This window comes from Ornithorhynchus anatinus, chromosome 5, assembly GCF_004115215.2.
Source record: "Ornithorhynchus anatinus isolate Pmale09 chromosome 5, mOrnAna1.pri.v4, whole genome shotgun sequence".
NCBI classification, from domain to species: Eukaryota; Metazoa; Chordata; class Mammalia; order Monotremata; family Ornithorhynchidae; genus Ornithorhynchus; species Ornithorhynchus anatinus.
This window is the reverse complement of record NC_041732.1, coordinates 540,165-554,895: the sequence shown is the minus strand read 5'-3', so window position 1 is coordinate 554,895 and position 14,731 is coordinate 540,165. Positions and strand designations below refer to the sequence as shown.

General features: G+C 69.5%; 2 protein-coding genes across 2 annotated transcripts; both read right to left on the bottom strand.

The window, feature by feature from the left end:
• Positions 1 to 16: 16 nt before the first annotated feature.
• On the bottom strand, positions 17 to 5,663 carry RELB (RELB proto-oncogene, NF-kB subunit). Its single transcript, XM_029064950.1, is given in 15 exon segments — positions 17 to 441; positions 541 to 612; positions 773 to 841; positions 1,775 to 1,990; positions 2,080 to 2,184; positions 2,295 to 2,426; positions 2,705 to 2,796; positions 3,630 to 3,797; positions 3,912 to 4,045; positions 4,089 to 4,235; positions 4,238 to 4,326; positions 4,410 to 4,418; positions 4,780 to 4,827; positions 5,060 to 5,103; positions 5,641 to 5,663. Coding segments are annotated over 15 exon segments (1,773 nt in total).
• Positions 5,500 to 14,479, bottom strand: CLPTM1 (CLPTM1 regulator of GABA type A receptor forward trafficking). The gene is given in 15 exon segments (XM_029065369.2): positions 5,500 to 6,102; positions 6,686 to 6,853; positions 7,060 to 7,195; positions 7,453 to 7,548; positions 7,656 to 7,846; positions 9,350 to 9,443; positions 9,523 to 9,767; positions 9,918 to 10,040; positions 10,971 to 11,054; positions 11,841 to 11,958; positions 12,108 to 12,263; positions 12,855 to 12,975; positions 13,410 to 13,437; positions 13,440 to 13,521; positions 14,376 to 14,479. Coding segments are annotated over 15 exon segments (1,914 nt in total). The 5' UTR covers positions 14,442 to 14,479; the 3' UTR covers positions 5,500 to 5,896.
• Between the last annotated feature and the right edge of the window lie 252 nt (positions 14,480 to 14,731).

The window sequence follows — 14,731 nt, the reverse complement described above, 5'->3', positions numbered from 1 at the left end:
CCCGCCCCGCCCCCCGCTACGTGGGCTCCGGGCCCGGCTGCAACAGGCCCAGAGCGAAGCCGCCGCCGCCGCCGCCGCCGCCCCCGCCATCGCGGTACTGGTTGGGGAACATGTTGCTGCCCACGAGGCTGGCGGTGCCCTCGCCCGGGGGCCCGGGGAGAGGGAATGTGTCCAGCAGGTGCAGCAGCTCGTGGCCCGCGGCGGGGGCCGCGTCCGGCAACAGGTCCAGCCCGGGGAGAGGGAGGGGCGGCGGCGGCGGGCCGGGCACCACCGCGGGGACGGGCTCGAAGCCCCCGCCGCCGCCCCCGCCGCCGCAGTGGGCGAAGAGGAAGCTGTAGTCCTCCAGCGAGTCCGGCCCGGACGGCGGCTCCAGCCCGGGCAGCGTCACCGCGGGCACGAAGGCCGGCTCCGCCAGGCCGGGCAACGGGAAGAACGGGGCGGCTGCGGGGACACGGAGGGGGCTGAGCGGGGGGCAAGGCCGAGCCCCCGTCCCGTCCCCGTCCCCGTCCCCGTCCCCCCCCCGGGCGGCCCCGCACCCACCTGCGCCGTGGCCCGGAGGGGCCAGCACGGACGGCTTCCGCTGGCGCCGTTTGCTCTCGATGCCGTGAGGGTCTGGGGGACGGGGTGGAGGCCACCGGGGTGAAAGGTCCGCCCCATCTTTACCCTCCCTCCCTGTTTCTCTCCCCCCCCCATCCTCCGCCCTCTGCACCCCCAGCCCCCGGGGCCGGTCCCCGTCGGGGGGGGTGGGGGCAGAGGGGGTGGTTCTACCCACCGGAGCTGTTGAGTTCGCCCATGACGTCCGGCACCCCCCGCTTCCGCTTCTTGTCCACCCCGTAACTGTCTGCGGGGACGAGAGGGCCGCACGGCCGTCAGACGGGGACCGGGGACGGCGGCGGGGCAAAAGGGCCGGAGGTCGTGGGTTCCCATCCCCACTTCCCAGCTGTGGGACCTGGGGCAAGTCACTTCTCTGGGCCTCAGTTGCCTCATCGATAAGGTAACTAAGGTACCTCATCTATAAGGTAACATCTGTAAAATGAGGATTAGCACGGTGAGCCCCACGAGGGACAACCTGATCACCTTCTAACCCCCACCGGTGCTTAGGACAGTGCTTGGCCCATCATAATAAGCACCTAACACATGCCATCCTCATCAACTCAATTCGAGGCTTAGTGGTAAGAGCCTGGGATTGGGAAACAGAGGTCGTGGGTCCTAATTCTGCCTCCGCCACTTAGCTGTGTGACTGGGCGCAAGTCACTTCTCTGCGCCTCAGTTCCCTCCTCTGTAAAATGAGGATGAAGACTGTGAGCCCCACGTAGAACCATCTGATGACCTTGTATCTATCCCAGCGCTTAGAACAGTGTTTGGCCCGTAGTAAGCGCTTAACCAATACCGTCATCATCATCAACCCAATTGGTGGCTTAGTGGAAAGAGCCCGGGATTGGGAGTCGGAGGTCAGAGAACAGTGCTTGGCACGTAGTAAGCGCTTAAATACCATCATGATTCTCTACCCCAGCGCTTAGAACAGGGCCTGGCACATTGTAAGCGCTTAACAAATGCCACTATTGTCGTTATTATATCTACCCCAGCGCTTAGAAGAGTGCTTGGCACACAGTAAGGGCTTAACAAACACCATCATTATCATACTTTCTATTGACGGCGGGGTGGGCGAGGGTCCGGAGCCGGGGGTGGGCAGTGGAGGCCGAGACGGAGTCCCCCGCTCCCCCCGCCCATACACACACACCCGGTCCCGGGCCTGGAGGGGGGTCGTGGTTACCGTGGTCGCGGGGCAGGTAAGTAAAGGGCAGCGGGTCGCTGCAGACACCGTCGGTGAGCCGCTGCAGAAACACGCGCACCCGCACGGGCGCCGGGATCTCCAAGTCCTCGTAGGGCGGAGTCTTCAGCACGATGGCGATCTGCCGGTGGACGTCGGCTTGCGAGAAGTCGGCGCGGCCCTCCCACGAGTCCGTGCTGAACACCACCGAGATGTCCTCTGCGGGTGGGGGGACGCGGGGGCGTCAGGGGGCCCGGGGCCCGGCCCACCCCCAGGCCCCCCCCGGGCCGCCGGGACCCTGTGCTAACCTTTCTGCACTTTGTCGCAGAGCAGGTAGAGCTCCTCCCCGCCCGTGCAAGGGCCGCTGTCCTTGTTGAGGCGGCAGATTCGGAGCTCCGACGTGTTGGTGGATTCTGTGGGGAGAGGCGGGGTCTACACCTGCACCCCCCGGGTCCCAGGCGGCGAGTGTCCCCCGCCCCCGACCTCCCCCGCTCCCAGGGACCCGGCCAGTCCCGCCCCTCACTCTTGTCGTAGACGGGCTCGGAGAGGACGGGCTCCAGCCGCCTCGGCTGGCCCTGGGGGTCGCGGTAGGACGCCTGGAAGCAGATGCGGACGACGTTCATGTCCACTTCTTGGTGGTTCCTCAGGGAGCCAGCTGGAGGGGTAGGGTGGGGGGGGACAGAGCTGGCGAGTGGGTGGAGATTCGGGCACGTGGGTGGGGGGCAGGGGGTGCTATGGCAGAGAAGGGGTTAGGGTGAAGGGGCGGGCGACCGCCCGGTTCGGGGGTCTGGGTGTGAGGCAGGGGGCCCACCCGGCCCCAGGAATCTCGCCTGTTCTTTTCCCCGATCCTGGATGACGGGGAGTTAGATTCCGCTTCCAAGCCAGCTGCTGCGGACTGTGGGGGTGGGTGGGGGAGAGGAGAGGGCATCTCACCGCTGAAAGGGTCAATCCCGAGTTGAATCTTCCTCTCGATAGCGGCCTCGATTTCCCGTTTGCGCACACACTGGATCCCCAGATTGTTGAAGCTAGGGGGGTGGGGGGGGGGTGGGGGAGACAGGAGGCTCAGCCTGGAGCCCACCGGGTTCCTAATCCAGTCACTCCGCCAGAGCCGGGCCCAACTGCTCTGGGGCAGGGAAAACTCTCTAAACTTCCCTCTAGACCATACTGGGGGCAGGGATGGTCTCTCTTTCTTGCTGTATTATATTTCTCAAGTGCTTAGTACAGTGCTCGGCACACAGTAAACGTTCAATAAATACGGTTGAATGAATGAATGGGAACGGGCTGGACCGTACCTGGAGGGGTCCTAGGTGGTGTGGGCTATAGCTGGCGGGCGTGGGGGGAGGGAAGGAGAAGGGACCTGAGTGGATCCCTACCTAGGGGACCTCAGCCGAGGTGGGGCTGAAGATGGAGTGGGTGTCGTGCCTGGAGGGGCTGTTACTGGGGTGGGGGGGTCGTGCCTGGAGGGGCTGCTCCTGGGATGGGGGTTCGTGCTTGGAGGGACCGTCATTGAGGTGGGGGGGTCGTTCCTGGAAGGGCCGTCGCTGGGTTGGGGGATCGCGCTTGTGGAGGGGCCGTCGTTGAGGTTGGGGGGATAGGCCTGGAGGAGCTGTAGCTGCGGTGGATGGGGTGGTGCCTGGAGGGGCCGTTGCCGAGTTGGGGGGTCGTGCTCGGAGGGGCCGTCCCTGCGGTGCGGCGGGGGGCCGGGGAGGCTCGTGCTTGGTCGCTGAGGGAGGGGGATCGTGCCTGGAGCGGCCGTCCCTGGGTTGGGGGGTCGGGCTTGGAGGGGCCGTCGCGGAGGAGGGGGCTCGGGCCCGGAGGGACGGAGGCTGGGGCAGGGCCGGCAGTGGGAGGGCCGTACCTGTGGCGCGGACAAACGTGGGGCCGCAGCCGCACCCGGCACACGCCGTCGGCGCAGTCCTTCCCCACCAGTCCGTGCGGGTGGACCCGGTGCGGCCAGTCCTTCCACACCAGACAAGCCACCACGTCCACTTCCCGCAGCCCCTCGCAGTTCCGCAGCTGGACGGGGCGGACAGGAGGGGGGCGGGGGTCGGCCGGGGGCGGGACGGGGCGGTGACCTCCCCCCTGCGGGCCCTCCCGGGTCCCCGGCCCCCCGGCCCGGCCGCGCCCCCACCTCGATGGCGGCAGCGTCTTGCTGGCCTCGGGAGCTGTCTCGCCCAGAATGCTGCCGGCCGAGCGGCCCTCGCACTCGTAGCGGAACCGCATGCCGCGCTGCTTGGGCTGCTCCGTGATGACGAGCCGCGGCCGGAGCCGGGGCTGCGGCGGGAGCAGGGCCGGGGGCGGCGGGGGCGGCGGGGGCGGCGGGGGCTGGGCGCGGGCCGGGGCGCCGGGGACTGCAGCAGCTGCTCCAAGGGCCCGGGGGTCCGGCCCAGGCCGGAGGGCGGGCGTCGGGGGCCGGGGGCGGGTCCCCGCCGCCCAGGGTGACGGTGCTCAGCGCCGCCGGCGACGACCCCGGGCCACCAGCCGCGGCCCCGGGCCCTCGCCGCCCCCGGACTCCGGCCGGAAACCGTTCTCCTTGATGTATTCGTCTATGATCTCTGGAGAGCCGGACGGGTCGGTCAGCGACGGGCCGGGGGTCCGCCCCGGCCCCCCCGCCCCGGCCCCCCGCCCCGGTACTCACCCAGTTCCTCTGGGGGTCGCGGGCGAGGCGCCGGGAGGAAACGGGCGGAAGTGAGACGGGCAGCCCGCCGGGCGGGCCAAAGAGCCCTCCCCACCCCGGGGCACCGGGGGGGGGGGGGGCGGGGGTCAGGGGGCGCCGCGGGGGGGGGCGGGGCCGGCAGGGTCACCCCGGGGTCACCCGCCCCGGCCGGGCCTGCAGGGCCCTGGGAGGCCGCCGGGGGGCGGTGGCGAGCAGGCGGGGCCCCGTCCTCCCCTCCCGTCCCGTCCCGTCCCGTCCCGTCCCGTCCCGTCCCGTCCCCTCCCCCCTCCGCTGTCCCCCTCCCCCTCGCCCGCCCTCCGGGAAGGGCCCCGCCGGCTTCGGCCAGGCTCACCGGTGCTCCGGGACGAGGACAGGGCCAGGCCCGGCAGGTCCACGGCACCTGGGGGCGGCGCGGGCGGGGTGAGCGGGGCCGACCTGTGGGACGCGGAGGGAGCGACGGCGCCCGCCCCATCCCCTGCCCATCGCGTCCGGCCCCGCGCCCCTTCCCTCGCCGCCCCCCAACAGCTCCAGCTCCCCCTCGCCCCCTCCCCCGCTTGTCTTCCCCGGGGTCTCCGCCCCCTCGGCGTCCGGGGTCCCGGGCCGGGGCGCCGCGCCTCCCCCGCCCCCCTCACCCAGGGAGGGCAGATCGGAGGCGGGCGGGCGCGCTCCGCGGCGGCTCCGCAAGGGCCGGGCCGGGGCCGGAGCGGGGCCGGAGCCGGGGCCGGGGCCGGGCGGCAGTGCTGTCCCCGCGGGGCCGGTCGCTCCGAGTCCCGGGGCCGGGGGCTGGGGCGGGAGGTGGGGGGAGGGGCGGGGCCGCGGAATTCCCCGGCGCCGCGCCCCTGCGCCTCCCATTGGCCGCCGCCGCCCGTGACGTCACGCCGGGGGGAACGGGAAACCCCCTGCGCGCCACGTGACCCGGGGCCCGGGGGGGGGGGGGCGGGGCCCGGGACCCTCCCACGTGGGACCGGCCGGGGGGGGGGGGGGGGGCGCGACCCCGGGGGCTCCCCGGCTCCCCCACCTACACCACCCCCCACCCCCGGTCCCCCGCAGAAGGAGGCCCCAGACGGCAAACTAAGTTAAACACCATATGAATTTATTAAATCCAGAGTCCGTGTTAAGGGGGACGATGAGCGAAATGGGCTGGGGGGGAAGAGGAGTGCGGGGGGCGAGGTGGGGGAGGGGGTTCCCGCGGCCCAGCCCGGCCCCAGCCCGCCCGCCCGGCCCCGACACCTGCATACGGAATGATTCACAATGACCACGGACGCGCTGGACGTTCCCACGGACTCGGGGACGGACTCGGGGGCGGACTCGGGGGCGGGCGGACGGGCGGTCCCGGAACCGAGGCCCGGCCCGGCCCCGACGCCCCGACGCGCCCCGGGCCGCTCCCCGCTCCCCCCGCGGTCCAGGGTCCGCGGGCCCCGGACGGACGGCGCTCCTCGGCCCGGGGGTGCGGTCGGGCGGGACGGCGGCTAATCCTTCTTCTTGTCCTCCGAAGGCTTGGGGGCCCCCGTGGCGGGGGAGGCGGTCCCCGACTCCGGCTGCACAGTGTCCCCTGTGGGGGAGGGGCCGCTGGGCGCCCCGGCCAGCCCCTCCCCGCTGGTCCCGAACTCATTGAGCCGCGTGGGGTCCACCCGGTAGATCCAGCGCTGGTAGAGGTATATGAAGAACACCACATCTGAGGGGACAGAGAGGGTCACGCCGCACCAGGGTCAGCCGGCTACCTCCATCCATCTCACCATCCCCTCGCCCACGGCCCGCCTCTGGCCTGGAACGCCCGCCCTCCCTCCTCAAATCCGACAGACGGTGACTCTCCTCCCCTTCCAAAGCCTCACTGAAGGCCCATCTCCTCCAAGAGGCCTTCCCCGACTGAGCCCTCCTTTCCCTTCTCCCTCTCCCTTCGGCGTTGCCCTGACTCGCTCCCTCTATTCATCGACCCCGGCCCGGCCCCACGGAGACTCACGTCCCTATCTGTCATTTACTGATTTACATTAATGCCCGCAGACTGTAAGCTCTAGACTGTAGCTCGTTGTAAGCACGGAAGATGTCTGTTTATTGTGAGAGCGTTCTTCCCCAAGCGCCTAGGGCAGTGCTCTGCACAAAACAATCACTCAATAAATACAACCGAATGAATGAATGGCCGGACGGGGGCCAGAGGCCGGGGCGGCCAGAGTCTCCGTGGCTCCCAACGGGTGCCCCCTCTCTCCCTCCCTCCCCCGCCCGGCCGGTCCCCTCAGCAGCCCCCCCGGGTCCGCCCTCACCGTCACGCAGGCACCCGATGCGGTACATCATGGGCATTTTGATGACGAAGGCAAACAGGTCGTCGATGAAGGTGTTGAGCGCCTTGTAGCTGAGCATGCGCCACGGCAGATGGGCCACCGACTGCAACTTGTAGTTGATGAACAGCTGGGGCGTCATCGTGATGAAGCCTGGCGGCCGGCGGGACAGAGGGTGGGGGGAGGGCAGGGGAGCTGCTGGGGGCCCGGCGGGGGGCCCGGAAGCCCCAGCCCGGCCCCGGCCCCGCCTCGGCCCCACCCCGCCCCACCCCAAGGGGACAGCTGAGGTCCCCGGGACTGCAGACTGCCCCCCGTCACCGCGGGCGGAGGGGAGGTCCTGGAGGGGGCTGGAGGCTCACCGAAGGTCAGCAGGAAGCCGTAGAGCATACTGAGCACCCACGAGTACCAGCCTTTGTGCTCCAGGTACAGCAGGCTGTACACCGCGTAGCAGCCCAGCAGCGGGAAGAGAGTCCAGGACAGATACCGGAAAGCCATCTGTGGGTGTGGAGGGAGGGGTGAGGGGGCGGGGGCCTGAGCCCACCCACCCCGGCCGGGCCCCGGGCCCTCAAGGGGGCCGGAGCGGCCACACTCACCTTTGCGGCATGCCTGCTTCCAGAGCCCCGGGGGGCTCGGGCCAGGAAGGTAGGGGTGCCGGGAAGGGGGGAGAGCCAGATTGGCCCCCCGGGCCCAGGTCTCCCCCCCGGCCCCATCCCCCTCCCGCCGTGGGCGTCCACCTCCTTCCCCGCACTCACATCGTCATAGACCTTGGTGGAGGACTCGACGTAGGTCGACTTGTCCTTAAACGTCAGCCGTGGAAACACGCCCGCCACCTTGTGCTCGCGGTCCAGCTGCCGGGGGAAGGTGGCGGGCAGGTGAGCGGAGGATCGGGTGAGGGCTGGGGGGGGGATGGCGAGGGGAAGGGGACGGGGAGAGCCGGTGAGGGAACGGGTCATACCCGGATGTCCATGACCTTGGTGATCTTCCAGAGGTCGATGAGCAGGCCGACAAAGACGCTGATCTGCACGACAAAGTTGGTCTCGTTGTCCAGGATGTAGAGCAGAACCACGAGTGACTGGAAGACCCCGAAGACCACGGAGCGGACCGACAGGCCTTCCAGCGACTGCCGGCTGTTCCAGAACTGGATGTCTGCAGAGACGGGGGCGGGCGTCAGGACCTGGCCTGGGGCATCAGGAGCGGGACGATCAGGGCCGGGGGCCTGGGGGGCCATCGGGACCACAATCCGGGGGCCAACAGGACCGGGAGAGTCAGGGCCAGGGCCCGGGGGGCGGGGGGGGTGGGTGGGGGGGCATCAGGACCAGGAAGCCAGGGCCTGGGGCCGTCAGACCGGGCCAGTGTCAAGGGCCAGGGCCTGGCGCGGGCATCGGGACCGAGGCCTGGGAGCCGTTCAGGACCAGAAGAGTCAGGGGCCAGGGCCTAGGGGCCGCCGGGACTGGGAGAGTCAAGGCCAGGGATCTTGGGAGGTCATCAGGACCAGGAGAGTCAGGATAGAGCCTAGGGGTCATTACGACCGCAGTCTGGGGGCCATCAGGACCCACGACCCTGGGGGTCGTTAGGACTGGGCGAGTCACGGCCACAGCCTGGGGGTCATTAGGGCCAGAGCCAGGGAGGCGGTCAGGACTGGAGAGTCAGGGCTAGAGCCTGGGGGACCTTAGGACCACAGCCTGGGGTCACCGAGGACCACAGTCAGGGAGGCGGTCAGGACCAGGAAAGTCAGGACCCCAGCCAAGGTGTCATTAGGATTGGGAGGGTCACAGTCACAGCTGGGGGTAATCAGGGCTGAGAGTCAGGGACCAGGGCTTGAGGGTCATTAGGACCAGAGCCAGGGAGGAGGTCAGGACAGGAAAAGTCGAGGTCACAGATGGGGGGCGGGTCTTCAGAACCGGGGAGGGTCCAGGGCCAGGGCCTGGGGACCGTCAGGACCGGGAGAGTCAGGGCTAGGGCCTGGAGGACATCAGGACTGGAAGCGTCACGGCCGAGCCTGGGAGTCATCAGGACTGGGAGTCGGGGCCAGGGCCTGGGGGCCATCAGGTCCAGAATAGTTAGAGTCAGAGTCAGGGCCTGGAGATCATGAGGACCGGGCAAGTCAGGGCCACAGTCTAGGGTTCATCAGGGCTGGGAGAGTCAGGACTACAGTCTGGGGCCATGAGGACCAGATCCAGGTAGATGGGCAGGTCGAGCAGAGTCAGAGCCACAGCACGGGGGTTGTCAGAACAGGGAGAGCCATCGGGACCGGGAGAGTCAGGGCCAGGGCAAGGGCCTGGGGGGCGCCGGGGCCGGGAGAGTCAGAACCAGGACCGGGGCCCGGAGACCGTCAACACCAGAGCCAAGGGGCCACCGGGGACCAAGGGTTAGAGCCGGGGGGCTGTCAGGGTCAGGAGAGTCAGGCCAGAGCCATGAAGGGGGTGGGGGAGTGGAGAATCAAGGCTAAGGAGAGGCTGCCCCTTAGGGTTCAGCAGCCGGCGGCTCCCCGAACAGTCCCAGTCCGACCCTTTCCGATTCACCTGGGGCCCAGAGGCCCACCCCCCTTTCTCTCGGTCCCCCACGACAGGCTCGTGACGGACAGACGTCCCCGGGCCTCGCTCAGGGTGAGCGACGGGAGCCGGGTGGGGGAGGGGGCTGGGGCCGCACCGTTCTTGAAGGCCAGGAACTCAAAGATGCTGTGCACGATGGAGACGGCGATGGTCAGGGCAAGCAGGTAAGGGTTGGTCTCCAGCAGGGCCACCTGCGGGCGAGGGGGGGGACTCAGGAACCCGTCGTGCTGGCCCCCGGCCCCCACCCGCTGCCGCCACAATGACCCCCACCTTGACCGAGTCCTGCTCCTCATCAGACTGCTCGTACAGGTCCTCGCCCAAGAAGTGCCAGGGGGAGCGGGTGCTCTGGGCGGCATAGAGCTGCCAGCGCCACAGGGACAGCGGGCAGAAGGAGAGGTGCAGGGGCAGGTGCTGCAAGGAGTTGTTGATGGGGAAATAGTCCTTCTGCAGGTTCCAGTAGTCATTGAAGTAAACGATGGGGTAGTAGTCACCGCTGACCGCATCAAACTTCACATCTGCCACATGGAGGGGGAGGAGACGGAGCGAACGGTCACCCCCGGCCCCATCTGGGGCTCCAACCCAAAGCAGTGGGCCCGCCATCCTGCCCCGGGGGAAGGAAGCAGGCCCTGCCCCACTCCCCTTCTTCCCCGCCAGCGGAAGCTTACACTGATCCAACGGTGGGGGTACGCTGCCCTTGACCCAGGGCGTGTGGTCATCCACGATGTTGATGGTCAGGTTGGGGTGCCAGTGCGAGATCACTTCCACCGGACCAAAATCCTCTGCCCGCTGCAAGGGAAGGGGAGCGTGAATGGGAGCAGGGATGACCCCGGCCAGGTCAGGACAGGGAGTCGGGGAGGGTCCGTTCCAGACCAGAGCGGGCAGCCGGGGGAGGGTCCGGCCCGGGCCAGAGAGGGTAGCTAGGGGACACTCCGGCCCGGGCTGGCGCGGGCCGCCGGGGGCCAGTCCCACTCCTCCTCTCCCCACGCCCGCTCCCACCCACCTCCGCCCCCACCCCACAGAGTCCAGAGGCCCAGGGGTAGGCAGGGGGTGAGGAGGGGGGAGGTGGGCAGCCAGCCAGCTTGAGTGAGGTCACAGGGAAGGGGAAGTCCAGCGGGGCTGGATTTCCAACAGGGCTGCGGCCTGCAGGGGGAAACCCAGGGCAGGGCTGGGGGGGCAGGGTGCCCAGGAGGCTGGGGGGCAGGGGGGCACAGAGCCTAGGAGGCAGGGAGTGGGGCATGGAGGTCCAGGGAGGGCTGGGGGGGGGGGCAGCACAGAGCCCAGGAGGAAGGGGGCGGGGACATGGAGCCCAGGAGGCCAGGGAGGGAGGCACGGAGCCCAGGGTGGAGGGAAGGGGGGCACAAAGACCAGGAGGCAGGGGAGGGGGCACGGAGCAAAGGAGGCAGGGGAGGGGGGGGCACCGAGTCCAGGACGGGGACGCGGAGGCCAGAAGGCAGGGGAAGGGGGCACGGAAGCAGGGGAGAGGCAGAGGGAAGCATAGGGACAGGGACTAGGGGGTGGCCAGGGATGACAAACAGAGGCAGGAGTTGGAAGCAGTCAAGGAGGAACCCAAAGGGGTGGGGGCACACCTAGGCCAGGGCCTGCCCGGCTTCGGGCCGGGCACCCCCAGGTGACAGGAAGGGCACCGGTCCCAGTCCTTTGGAGAAAGTGGTGGTGCACGAATCAGCCCTGCAGGGGCAGAGGGAGCGGGCTCTGTCACCTTATCATCTCTGGGTCCGCGTCTGTCTCTCCCGTCAGCAAGGTTCTTGGTTTCTGGAAGCGGCGACGCTTGTACTTATTGATCACTGCGGGCGAGGTGTGAGGGGGCAGTCGGCCGGCTGCGATGGGGGGACCCACGGGGTGCCGACGCCCCGCTTGCACGAAGCCGCTCAGGGATCCTGGGGTCTCCCTGGGCGGTTCCAACTCAGTCCCCCCTGCCTTGCCCCCACCACTCCCACTGGGACTGTGCATGTGACCTGTCTTCCAAAGCCCCTTAGTATAGAGCCTGGAACATAGTAAGTGCTTAACAAGTACCTTTTTTAAAAAAACAAAAAAAAAAACAAAGAAAGAAAGAAAAATCTCCACGGCTTCCCCTATACCCCACCCCCAGCAACGGCTGGGTTGTGTCTCCTCCAGCTCCCTCTACCCCTTGCCAGGGCTCGGCCCCCCAGGGGCCAGCAGCCACAGATAATAGTAATAATAATGACAACGTGGTATTTGTTAGCCCTTCTTATGTGCCAGGCACTCTACCAAGCGCTGGGTGTGATACAAGCAATTGGGTTGGGCACAGTCCCCGTCCGAGTAGGGCTCACAGTCTTCAATCCCCATTTGCAGATAAGATTACTGAGGCACCGAGAAATGAGCGACCTGCCAAGGTCACCCGGCACGACGAGTGGTGGAATAGGGATTAGCCTTCTGACTCCCAGGCCCGTGCTCTTCCCACTACGCCGTGCGGCTTCACAGATGGGGTGGAGGAGTGGGCTGTCCTGCCGCGGCCTCCCTTCCTGCCTGGAGTAGCTCCCAGCCCCGCGTCTCAACCTCACTCCAGTCATATGCCCGGTGGTCCGGGTCCCCACCCCCAGGGTCCTCACTTCGAGACGTGTGCACGGTGGCCAGGCGCCGGTACAGGGCCTTGTGCTTGGGGTCCGGGTGGAAGCCGCTCTTGGTGAAGTACACGTGGAGGTACATGGAGCCATTCTGCTGCACGCTCTGCGGGCACGGGGAGTGCCGGGTGAGGAAGGGGCGGTGCTCCCCATCTGTCTTCTGGTCCGTGCCCGGGGCCCCAGAAGTTGACCCGGCCTCGCCCCCCACCCAGGCTCCTGGCTCAGACCCTCCCCCAGGGGCAGGAAGGGGACTACCTGGGGGATGGGCAGCTCGCGTAGTGGCCGAAGCAGCCGTCGGCATGCTCGGCCGCTGGTCCAGTCCCGTACACAGGTCCTGCTGCTCCAGACCAGGGCGCTGGAACTGTTGAAGTCTGTAAAGTGCTCGTGCTCGGAGACGTACACGTGTAGGGTCTGGGCGGCGGGGATGAGACGGCAGGGGTTGGCCGGGCCAGCCTGGCCTTGCTAGGGCTTCACCGCCCCCAGCCCCTCACCCATGGCAGTAAAATTCCCAACCATGTGCCCCAATCCGCATCGGTCCAGTCCCTGACCAGCCCCAGCCTCCCTCCACCCGCCATGGCCTCGCTAAAACCTTCCGTCACCCTGCCCCAACCCCTACACGGTCCAGCCTGACCCCACACCCCTGCCTCCGTCCACCCAGCCCCTGCTCCAACACGGTCCAGCCCCTGACCCGTCCCAACCCCCACCCAACTCCCAGGCCCTGGGAGGACCCAAAAGCCCTCACCCCGACACGGTCCAGCCCCCTCCCGTCCCCCAGGCCCCGGGAGGATCCAGCTGGCCCTCACCCCGCCACGGTACAACTCCTGATCCCGTTCCGGCCCCCACCAACCCCCTGGACCGTGCCAGGACTCTCTGCCCACTGCAGCCCCCTGCACCACACAAAGTCCAGCCCCTAGCCCCAGCCCAACCCCCCAGGACCCCACCTCCAGCTCCTCCCCTCCTCCGCCCAGCCGCCACCCCCGGCTCCCGCCCCGAGAACCGTACCATCAGCGGTCCTGGGAACAGGTACGGGCTGGGCACGCGCAGGGCCGCTCCGGGGCTGCTGGGGTCCTGGGGCGCTGGGCCGCGCCGGAACCAGCTGCTGATGGCCCAGATGATGAAGATCCTGCAAGGACGGGGAGGGGGCTGAGTCCGGGGGCAGGGCAGGGCAGGGGGTCCTCGGTCGAGAACCCACTCAGAGGTCCCCCGCCAGGGGAAATCTCCGAGGCGCCGTTCGGACAGCCGACCCTCGGGTCCAAGGACAGGATGGGCCCGTGGCTCTCGCCCCTCGGCCCCCAGCCTCACTTCACCGCCTTCGATGGGGTGGTCCAGCCTCCTCCGCTAGCCCCGTCTGCCCCTCCCACAAACACGGTAGCCCAGACCCTCTTCCCGCCTGCCCGATCCCTTTCCCTGGACGAGGCGGGCGGCTCTCCTGCCTCTCCCTGCCCCGAACGGCCGAGGCCCCCGCTCCCCTGGCCCTGAACGAGTCCTCGCGGACCCTCCCTTCCCCTCCCCTGGACGAGGCGGGCCAGACCTCTCCCCCCCCCCCGAGCCCCTTACCTGAACAAGACGCCCTTGACGACCTGCAGGCATTGGGTGCCGGCTGTGGGGGCGGATTCGGGGGCTGCGTATCTGCGGGGGCCTCTCCTCTGGCACTGCCGTTGCTGGTTACCTGCTGGCGGGGGCCGGGTGAGGGTGGCAGCCTGGGCCCCCGGGTCTTCAGCACGGGGGGAGCATCTCACCCGGACGAGGGAGACCGTCGATCCCCACGGCGGGAGTTGGGGAATGATGGACACCGGGCCTCCGGTCCCCGCTACGCCACGCGCTCTCCTCCCACCACGGGCGACGTGGGTGGCCGGGCTTTCCGGCAGACCCGAGCCCGCGGGGAAGGGGGGCGTGGGGGTGATCGGGGGGGGGGGGGGGAAGTCGACCGCACCGAGCCACTCCGGGCCCCGCCTCCGAGCTCGTCCCAGGGTCCCCGACCGGTTGAAGTTGCCGGTGCCGGGGCGGGCGAGGCCGGCTGGGCCCAGGCGGAGTCCGGGCCGTAGGGGCTTGAGCCCCCGGGTCCCGGGCGGGGGATTACGGGCCGGGGCCTGGGATGGGGGGAGAGGGGTCAATCCGGAACAGGCCTCGGGGGTGAGGAGGTCGGCGAGGGACGACTCCCGGGGTCGGAGGCCGTCCGGGGCGGGGCCAAGGGCAGGCCAGGGACGGGGCATGAAGAAGTAGGGGCGGGGCAAGAGCAGGGGCAGGAGCAGGGACCCTCCCCCTCTAGCCACTCCCTCCCCCGGGGGCAATCAGAGGTCGGACGATGGCCCCGACCCCCGGCCCTCCAGCTGAGCGTTTGGGCAGAGCCCGGGGGGCGGGCCCTCGGGGAGGAGATCGGTGGAGGGAGGGCGCGGGAGGGAGATCCCGGGGGGGGGGGGAGGGGGGTGTCCGGAGCCCCCCTTCCAGGGAGAGGCGGCGGAGCGGGCCCCGGGGGCGCCCGAGGGGGCCGGTCCCGCCGCTCCCCCCCGCGGGGCCCTGTACCTGGCCGGTCCCGCCGCCGGTGTCCGCTCGGCTCCGGGGCCCGTCGGCCTCCTGCGCGGCCGCCATCTTCCCGCTCCCTTTCCCACCCCCCGCCCCCCCCGGGCCCCCGCGCCCGGTGCCCGCCGATCACGCGAGATCTCCCCCGCCGCCCGTCACCGCAAACCCGGAACCGCCGCCGCCGCTTGGCCCCGCGCGGCCACCGTCCGGGCCTCGCCCGGCCCTCCCCTCCCCTCCCCCCAAGGTCACTCCCTCCCTCCCTCCTCTTCCTCCTCCTCCTCCCTGTGCAGCGCCTCCTCGGTGCGCAGCCCTGCGCTAAGCGCTGGGAACGGAGAGAGACCAGCCCCGCCCAACCACGG